At 41.1% G+C, this 10213-nt stretch overlaps 1 protein-coding gene across 4 annotated transcripts in view; it reads left to right on the top strand.

Moving 5' to 3' along the window:
- cpeb2 (cytoplasmic polyadenylation element binding protein 2) overlaps positions 1-10213 on the top strand; it is an 18602-nt gene that overhangs the window by 3254 nt on the left and 5135 nt on the right. Inside the window, exons 3-6 of one of the 4 annotated variants that reach the window (XM_032525043.1) lie at positions 4348-4438; positions 6960-7010; positions 8206-8229; positions 9855-10028. In XM_032525043.1, the coding sequence (XP_032380934.1) occupies positions 4348-4438; positions 6960-7010; positions 8206-8229; positions 9855-10028 (340 nt within the window). The remainder of the gene's footprint in view (positions 1-4347; positions 4439-6959; positions 7011-8205; positions 8230-9854; positions 10029-10213) is intronic. The other 3 variants (XM_032525045.1, XM_032525044.1, XM_032525046.1) reach the window with 3 other exon arrangements.

Genomic DNA, 10213 nt, shown 5'->3' with positions numbered 1-10213 from the left:
TGTGTGTGTGTGTGTGTGTGTGTGTTTAAGAGAGTTTTTCAATTTATATCCCTTGATGTAATAGACACTAAAAGGGAATGGTAGTTCTTTGTATCAGTAGAGAAACTGACAGAAAGGGATTGTCCAGACACACATAGCATTGTGTGGCTGTAAATGACCATTAAAGAACCAGCATGGTTAGCATTTCATTCAGATGGGAGGAGTTGGAACTGATTTGCTCTGCGGGTTTTACTAAAGGTGTAACAAAGTGGTTGCTGGGCTGAATTCACTTCCAGAAACTAACATCTTGTAGGTGAGATCTATATTAGGCACCAAGATTGCTAAAGCTCTTCTTATGCAAAAGGAAAAGGATCAGAAGGTTGTCTTATGCCATGTTATATGTAGCATGTGCAGTCCGTGAGACTCTTCATCACATACTACTTGATTGTCTCCGGTATAGTGTCAACTCAAATTATTTTCCTTTGTTAACGCCAGAGGTGTAGTCTACGTGATACGCAGGTATATTCAGTATACCCACTAAGAAAGCTCCAGGATTTCCATATACCCAGTTAAAAATGTGCAGTGGCACATAACAAAATACTTTCCATTATAATATTGATATATTTTGAAATGTCATGTGTTTTTCGTCTTCACATTAAGGTGTTTCCCCTAGGGCTGGGCAATATAGAGAAAATCTAATATAACAATATTCATGACCAAATACCTCAGTGTTGATATTGCGACGATATTGTAGTGTTGACTATTGGTGCTTTAACAAAATGTTATTTACACAATGAGATTTTTGAGCAATGTTCTCCAGAAATGATTTAATGACTTAGTGGGTAAAGGTAAATAATAGAACAGCTAGAACAGTCTGGTAAGTACTGTAATGCAGCCTGTAAAACCATATTACGATATTACGATATTTACCAAAATCTAAGACGATATCTAGTCTCATATCGCGATATTGATACAACATCGACATATTGCCCAGTAAATTGGTGCATAAAAGAGTGTTAAAATGCAGAAATTAGTATTTGACGCTCAAAATCCCCCCCCCCCATGCCCATCCCCATATACAGTATTTAGGCCCATACATATACAGTACAGTATACCCGCTACAGTGCATTAGACTACACCACTGGTTAGGCTGCACTAGGGTCTGCAAGGCCACCTTTGGTCATGTGTTGCTGATATCTTACTGATTCTTTTTTTTTATATCCTACGCTGCCATTAGTTTTCAAGATGAGATTTTTCTCAGACAAAAGAATAATGCTCCGTGTTTTCTTTATAGAGTTGTAAACATGGCTGACATCCACTTAGTGTCTCTGGTGGTCTCTTTGGTATTTGTGCATTTAGTATGGAATGAACTTAACTAGAAGGTAGCTGAAAACATATCAATAAATTCTTGTAAATTGTAGGTGCATGGGATGCAAACAGAGTAGGATAGACCCTGAATGGAATGGATTTCTAGTAGCTAGTAGCAATTATGATTATTTGGCCAAGGAACAGTATTTTACGGGTTTTGTACTCATCAAACTAGATTGCTGTATTTCATTTAAGATGGAACATTATTTCCTAGAAGCCCACAGTGTATGTTTAATGTATCTGTAGTTTACAATTTCTGATGCTGTTGGTGATATTTCTTCACAGTGTTGGAAGCTAGACTAAAACTACCTTTTAATTCTGGTGTAAAAACGACGTAAGAGGCTGTCACTGTTTTAGAAAAACTGCACTAAGTGTCTGTTACTGTACTGAACAGTGTATTCACAGTTCATAATGCAGTGGTTTATTTAAATACACATATTTAATACATAGTAAAATAAGAACTATGAGAGAGCCATGAAACTGGAAACTTGGTTAATAAGTGAATGTAATGTGTCCGTTTATATGTAATACATACATTCATTCTAAGAAAAAGTTATTCTGACTAGAATAATGATATCACCTAAATACGGATGTCACCATATGCTATTACTGTTGCTGTGAGCTCAAATTATTAGTGATGTCAGTGCCAAGAAGTACAACGCTTCCTATTCCAGGAAACAGGCCTGACTCCATGGATTGTTAATTTCCATAAACAGTGTCGGCCCTAGAATATTTCAGATTCCAAGTCTTTTCCTTCCTTCCTTTCTGTTTAATGTTTGGCGGTCAGTGATACATCTCTGCTGTGTCATATTTTAGACATCACCCAGAGGTAGACTGGGGGAGATAGGAGAGTCTACTTTTAGTGTGAATATTATGTCCGGTGTAAATCTTGGCATGGCTTGGCTTGACTTTTCTTTAAAATGTTACAGCCATTTTCTATTGCTAACGCATACCACCACCCTGACACGCTATAGTCTTAAAGTTAAGAGTATATCCACCCCACGCCATGGTTCCATAGGTGCATGTTTAACTTTCCTATATGTTATAATTTCCTCCCGATCAATCACGGCAGATAAGCAGAGTCTTTTTGTGGACTGACTGTGTCTTCAGAGGAGACCTCCACCGAATTCACACATCAAAGTCTGTTCATAGGTGTTGGGGAAAATGTTGTTTAAAGCATCTTGTGGCTCCAATCTAATAAATTGCCTCAAGTGATGTCACTTGAGTGAGCGTTGGTTGGGTCTGAAGACTACAAGTCTGAAAATGAAAAAGATCTGAGGGTAGAAGTGAGCATACCAGACCTCTGTGGCTCGCTCTTCATCTCAGCTCGAGGCTTTATTAGCTGCTAGTAGGGCTGCCCAATATGAGAAAAGTATCTAATTGCAATTATTTTGACTGATATTGCGATTGCGATATGATTCGCGATATTGGAGGAAATTATCGTATTTGTATCATTGTTCTCCTTTTCATTGAAATCTATTAACATTGAAAGAAATTAAAATGATTCTAGCGTGACTTTTACAAGGATCTCTACCAAACAAAGAGTTTTTTCTTTAGTCTGTGGGATAGGATTTGTAGGCAGCACCACAATACATCTTTTGCCATTAACAAATATTGCGATTTGGAAATTGCACTAGTCCATATTGCGATTTCGATACAATTACGATTAATTGTGCATAACACACCCAAATCAGTAAAGTTAATTGAGTCGAGTTGCATTTTTGGAAATGTAGGTGACAATAAAAAAGTGGAATATCTAAATCTGCTGCAATGATTTGATCCTCTTTTTTAACAGTCCTACAATGTTGGAAGAGTGCAATGCTAAGTTGGAGGAGTGCTTATTTATGTTCCTCTTGAAATCTTAACCTGGATCAGATATAGGCGGGGCCAGAGGCGAGTTGCACCAATCACATTGGTGTATCTAATATAGTGGGGGCTAGAGGCAACCTGCACCAATCACATTGGTGTATCTGATATAGGGGGGGCCCGAGGTGAGCTGCACCAATCATATGGGTGTATCTGATATAGGGGGGTCCAGAGGTGAGCTGCACCAATCATATGGGTGTATTCTAAAATACGGGGGGCCGAGGTAGGTCTAAAATACGGGGGGCCAGAGGTGAGCTGCACCAATCATATGGGTGTATCTAAAATCGGGGGGCCAGAGGTGAGCTGCACCAATCATATGGTGTACTTAAAATACGGGGGGCAGAGGTGAGCTGCACCAATCATATGGGTGTATCTAAAATACGGGGGGCCAGAGGTGAGCTGCACCAATCACACCGGTGTAGGGGGAAACCGGCGCACTCGGTGGAAACCCACGCAAACATGGGGAGAACATACAAACTACACAAAAACACCCTGAACGACTTGGATTCAAACCCAGAACTTTTTTGCTATGAGGCCACAGTGCTAACCATGCTGGACTGTACAGTTACCAGTGTGAACCAGGACTAAAGTACGCATTAGTCACATGTTGCAACTGACATTTAACCCAGGTTTAGTAGAAGTGGACTGTGAATCATACAGCCCTGGGCTTAGGTTAACCCTGGGGCTAAGTTATCCCAGGGTCACCATTTAGACCAGGGCTGAGGATGGATAGGCTTGTCACTAGAACTTTACTATATGAATTTATCATTATTTGTCATTGGCCCACTGATGAGCTCCATCTCAGCTCTGTAGCTAAATGCCACTCCTGGATTTGCTTTGCATTCTCTTTCTGTCTGTCTCTGGGAACAAGTCCAGAGATCCTGGGGAATCCGTCTCATAGGCCGCTTAGAAATATATCTTCAGACCCCCTAAAGTGAGGAAATATGGAAAGAATGTTAATCCAAACGGGAGCTACTCACTCTCTTAAATCAAAGACCCACACATCAGAGGATTTATTAATCATAAGACAAATCTCCAAAGTGTGTTAGAAACGCGAGGACACGCATCACGACCTGTGTTTGTTTTGTTACCTCTGATTCTGAGGGACATAAAAACCTCACACTGTTTTTACAGGAGCGCACCAGAATGTTTGACAGTCTGAACATGCACTCCCTGGAGAGCTCTCTGATCGACATCATGCGAGCCGAGCAGGACCCGATGAAAGGTAAGATTACCTTTCCCTTTCTATCTAAGTTTGGGTCGGGGGGGATGGGGGGGAGGGGGTCAAAGGGAGGTGATCGCGTTTGGCAAGGAGTACTGGCGTCGCGCAGGGGAAGTGGCCGGCCCAATGTTCCCAGAGCTGTGTTGTTTTTCCACACTCCAGCTTATTTTCTCCCCGCTGAGAGCTTAATACTTCTGCCACCAGCTGAACTATTACATGATCTTCCAGCGCTGATCCTGGCGCTGCTTAACCTGAGCAGCACACACAGCTGAGTAAGGAGCGGATGAGAGAAGGGACCGCACTTTTCTTTGATATCTCTTATTTGTTACATAAGTGTTCAGACATGTGCAATATCGCACATCCAAGTCTGAATCAGAAAAAGGGGTTATCGCCAAAGTAAGTTACACTTACGAGGAATTTACCTTGGTGGTGGGTGCATACACAAACAAACAAACAAATTAAACATTATTATGAAATAAACGATAAATACAGAAACAAATATGTACAAAATGGCTGTTTAGCATAAGACTATAAACTTGAACTAAAATATATATGAATATTCTTGAGTTTTCTTTAAATTGCATGGTTATTTAATTAACCAGCAATGTATATAAATCTATATACATATACATATATATCTATATATATATATATATATATATATATATAGATATATATGGTTTGGTAGGAGCAAGCAGAGAATGTCCTGCAGTGGGACACTGCCTGGCCTCCTGGGCTCAGCTGCTGGACACCAGAGGAGCAGTGTCAAATAACTGCAGCGCTCTCACTCTCCTCTCCCAGACACGGCTGCTTCTAGCTCCTTTACAGCCTCCCAGGCCAGCTACACTTGCCCTTTATAACATGGCCCTGAAATAACAACATCGGTAAACCCGAGCCATGCATACAGTCGTGTTTTTGTTCTGGTATATGCGTAGAAGCACCACAATTCTTGTGCAGTTTTTTATTTGTAGTCTCCAATAAGACACTGCTGAAAAAATCCTGACTCAACCTGTGCCCTCCTTTCTTAGGCAAGTTTCATGTTTTTCCCTGCCAGAGCAGATGGAGAGGACATGGCCCAGTGTGCACAGCAGAGAGAGGGGAATCTAGACTAATTTTAGATGTGATCACAGTTTCACACACTGTGTATGACAGCCAAGAGAGGAGACGGCAGGGGGGAGGGCTCTGCCATTTATAGCATTGCCACGGCTGACACAACAGTGTACCGAAGTCTGACTACAGCAGTTCCAAAATGCAGGACCTCATAAAACCAAAGCATTCAGTGCTGGGGCCACTTCTAGCTCACCCAGTAAGAGCGTGTGCCCCATGCAGGCAGAGTCCTTTCCAGGACTCTCCCCCTTTAATGTCCATCCACTGTCACTATCAAATAATGGGAACAGCTCCCAAAAAGTCACCTTTAAAAAAAAATTAAAAAAACATTTAGCAGTGCAGATCAATATTTTATATTGTGGTTTTTTGTTGCTATTAAACATTTAAAACTACTATGTAGAATTTGAACAGTTGTGACTTTGGTGCTTCCCAGTGGTAGGATCAAAAAAGATTTGTGAAGGCTGATTGGACAAAACAAAGCAAACAGGAAAGAGCAAAAAACACCAATTGCAGATTAAAAAACTTTTCAGATACAAAACATTGGAGGCTATCCAATAAATCATAAAATCATTAAATCACATATAAAAAAAATCTGCATACGAGCACGAACACAAAATAAATGGTTTGTCTGGCAGGACATACAGATATTGAGACTTATTAGACATTAAAAATTACAAAAATACAAATGTTTACATAGAATATTGCATTACAGGTTGGTGTTATATTTCACTGATAACACTTAATTAACTTAATATGTATGTCATGACTTAAAAAACCCTATCTTACTGTTTTAATGTTGATTAAAAAAAACAATAAATAGAATAGAATAGAATGCTTTTAGTGTCATTATACACATGCGCAATACCTGTGCAACGCGATTGAAGCAAAACCTTTACAGTGTCAACAAGAAAAAATATAACAAGGAATGAATAATAAAATATAAAATATAAGTAGGGCAAAAGAAAAAAGGGGGGACACACAAGGTGCACAGTTCCTGAGACGACTATATACATATATAGAATAGTAAGAAAGATACATATGGTTTTGTATTTAGTGTAACATTCTGCCTCTGTTTTTTCATAATAACAACTCAAGGTGTCTTTGGGGATAAGGAGAGCTTTGTTCCTTTTGCTGACAACAGTAGTACTCGCTGTAGACATGTGAGAAGGCTGTTGTAACACATTTACAGGCAGGCACTGTGTGTGTGTGTGTGTGTGTGTGTGCGTGTGCGTGTGCGTGTGCGTGTGCGTGTGTTTATGTTCTCGCTTCCATGTACACACATTGGCCTCGCCCTGTCCTCTCCATCTGCTCTGTCTTATCCCTATTTTTATATGTGTGTGTGTGTGTGTGTGTGTGTGTGTGTGTGTGTGTGTGTGTGTGTGTGTGTGTGTGTGTGTGTTTCTATTTCTCATGTTAGGCCGTGTGGGATGCCCTAACCCTGGGGCTGACGGCCTACTCATGCTCAATGGTAATTATCTCTTAGCAGCATCTCCCTCTGTACCCAGGCTTCCATCCAAATGTAGAGCACATTTAAATCCGATTGAAAATGTGAATTAATGCGTCAGCTTAAGTGGACTTTAAGTCACATGTTCAATGTACAGTTATAAGTGTCTCATGACGCTTCCACCGTTACTCTTAAGCCTCATTAGACTTCCTCACCAGACTCACAGTGGTGGAATACGATCACACAGTGACATGTGGTAGGTCTACTGCCTACCAACATTTCATCATCTGTTTTCTTTTTTATAACAAATCCATGCATTATATTTGCATAAAGTGCTATTTGTCATCAAAATGTCTATGTAGTGCAAATGGCCTCTATAATCTAGCCTCCATCCAATTGCCAAGGGTTCAGGCAAACTCAAGATCTAATCCTTTGTTATGGCGCTCACATGACCAGGAGTGTTTACATTGTTAAACTCAAGTCACCTGAGGACTTTGAATGCATCACACACAGGACTTTATTACATCCCTTTTTTATCAAAATGTAAATTTGAAAGCAGAGTAATTGTGGCCTTGCAGACTTTCTGCCTCACATGTTGACACACACGCTCCATGTTGGGCTCAGAAATAAAATCTTGTTTTATAACAGTGTCAACGGGACACAAATCTGGGTCAGACGCAAATAATAGTAAGCGCGCTTTGCTTTGTCTCTGGTATTTGCTGTTTCCTCCTGAGACCCAGCAATCAGCTATTGGTTTTCGCCCTGTGTCAGAGCCAGATGTCGTCTCCCATCTCTGAGGCCGAACATGTTGCTGAGATGAGCCTCGTTGTCCCTGACAGAGGACATCCAGGGCTTTTCAGTGATGCAACACATGTGGAGTTGGACCTGGACAAGTTTAATTTTCTGGTTTTCCAAATAGCATCCAGATCCGATCTCTGGCACATTTTAAGGAAAAATAGGAGTAGTTTATTAGAGCAGTGAGATAATGTTTTTTATTTTTTACCTGGGAAAAGCATAAATCTTGTTCTAGGTCTCAGGAGGATGTAAGCTATGCTTTTAAAAAGTATAAACAAGTCAATATGGTTCACTTTTGGTTCACAAGGGGTTGGATGAAGACATCATGAGATAACTCTGCAGATTAGAGTCCACAGAGGTTACATGTAGCGTTTGAGAGTGTGTGCGCAGCTGAAACTTGTACTCTGTACTTTTCTACATGCAGCCCGGAGCTATGGGAGACGCCGAGGTAAACTCAGCTTTCTATAACACGTCTTTTTCCTTGTGGCTTATTCTCTTGTGGCATGCTTCGTTGCTTGAATGGATACCAAACTGATTCCTGGAGTGTGGAGGCAGACTTCAAATCATCTTTCTGTTTTGAAATTTTGGAAGCATTTTTTGCCCGATCACTTTCTTTTTTTTCCAAAACATCAAACAAAATTACTTTTAGTTGACTTGATCGTACTGTTTTAAGTACTGGACGTGCAAGTGGCACTGATAAAAAAATGCCATAATAAAATAAAAAATGACGTCTGGAACAAAGCATTTTGAATATAAAATTTGAAAAAGAAATACATCTGATATGAACTAAAAATGAAAATTCTTTTAAAAACTAATCACATTATTGTTTAATTTGTATATTTTTATTCATTCAATTCATTCATTTGATAATTCATTTTGTAATCACTTATTGATATATTTAATATTGGACCCTCTGGGGCTCCATACTGCTCAGCAGTGCTATTAACAGCTTCGCTCCACACAGCCTGCCTTTCCTCACCTGCTTCACACATGCACACATGATGGCGTGTCTAAAGCGTGATTTATGCTTCTGCGTTCAATCTAGGCGGCACGGACCCTACGCCGTAGCCTCACGTCACCTCTCCAAAAATACAACTACACGTCGCAGCAACAGATGTCGCTTGGTAGCATTGAATTCCCCCCGACTCGTCTCCTGGTTCTCCTTCTCCGTCGACAACATGAACTCAAGGAGAGGGTTAACTTCTCCTGTCTCACCGTGGTCGGAAAGAACATGGGGTGGTGGGGGTGGCCTATAGCTCACCCAGTAGGTGCGCTTGTTCCACGTTGCCTTAGTCCTGCAGCGGCCCGGTTTCAAATCCAGCCTTTGCTGCGTGTCATCCCCCATCTCTCTCCCACTTTCACGTCTGTTCACTGTCTCTCTCTGTCTAATAAAGGGATAAATATATATATTAAAAAGAAAGAACAGGGGAGACACTTTGTTTCTCTCACTATGCCTCTCTAGAGTCCTCACTCTGAAGCTAATCACCGTTTTGGGGACAGAGCCTTTTCCAGGGCAGCTCCCAGGCTCTGGAACTCCCCCCCCCCCTATGAGGTCCGCATCTCTGAGTCCCTCACCATTTTTCAGTCCCGTCTGAAGACCCATCTTTTCTGTTCTGCCTATCCTTATTTATTTTTTTTGTAACACTGTTTCTACTCTGTTAAGCGACTTTGAGCTTGGGAAAAGCGCTATACAAATTCAATTTATTATTATTATTATTATTGTCACTCTCTCCCGCACTCTACCACACACTCCCCACACATACACACACATGCCGGCCGTGCTGTTCTCTTAAAGAGTTCAACGCACACACCGACGCATGAGTATAAACTTCAGGCCCCTTACGTAGGCTACAGTGAAAGCTCTGCATGGAGCCTCCGCAGAACCATAAATCACGCTTCAGTCTCAGACCTGTAAAAAACCAAATGACTCCAAACACTGCCCCCCCTCTGGATGTGTCAGGAGAGGCAGAACGCTTTAGATACATGTTTGTGATTTATGTTTCTGCTTCTGTGCGTTTGTGTGATTGCTTGACATTTTGCTGTAGCCTTAACCGCCTTTTTTTTCTCCACCAGCCCGCTCCTCCCTCTTCCCTATTGATGACAATCTCCTCGACGATGGCCACGGCAACCACGCTGTCCCAGGTGTCCATGGCTCCCCCAACTGTTACCCCCACCAAAATGGGGAACGCATCGAGCGCTTCTCCCGCAAGGTGTTTGTGGGAGGTTTGCCCCCTGACATAGATGAAGGTGAGGATGAGTTGTGGAAGAAGTATTCAGATCCTTAACTTGAATAAAAGTACTATTACCACTCTATTAAAACACTCTGTTACTTAAGTAAAAGTATGTAAGTATCATTAGGAACATGTACTTATTATGTGTGTGTATTTATGTGTGTGTGTGTGTGTGTGTGTGTGTGTGTGTGTGTGTGTGTG

The sequence above is a fragment of the Etheostoma spectabile genome, chromosome 9 (genome assembly GCF_008692095.1).
Source record: "Etheostoma spectabile isolate EspeVRDwgs_2016 chromosome 9, UIUC_Espe_1.0, whole genome shotgun sequence".
Classification (NCBI taxonomy): domain Eukaryota; kingdom Metazoa; phylum Chordata; class Actinopteri; order Perciformes; family Percidae; genus Etheostoma; species Etheostoma spectabile.
The sequence above is the reverse complement of the archived record's forward strand: the minus strand, read 5'-3'. Positions and strand labels throughout refer to the sequence as shown.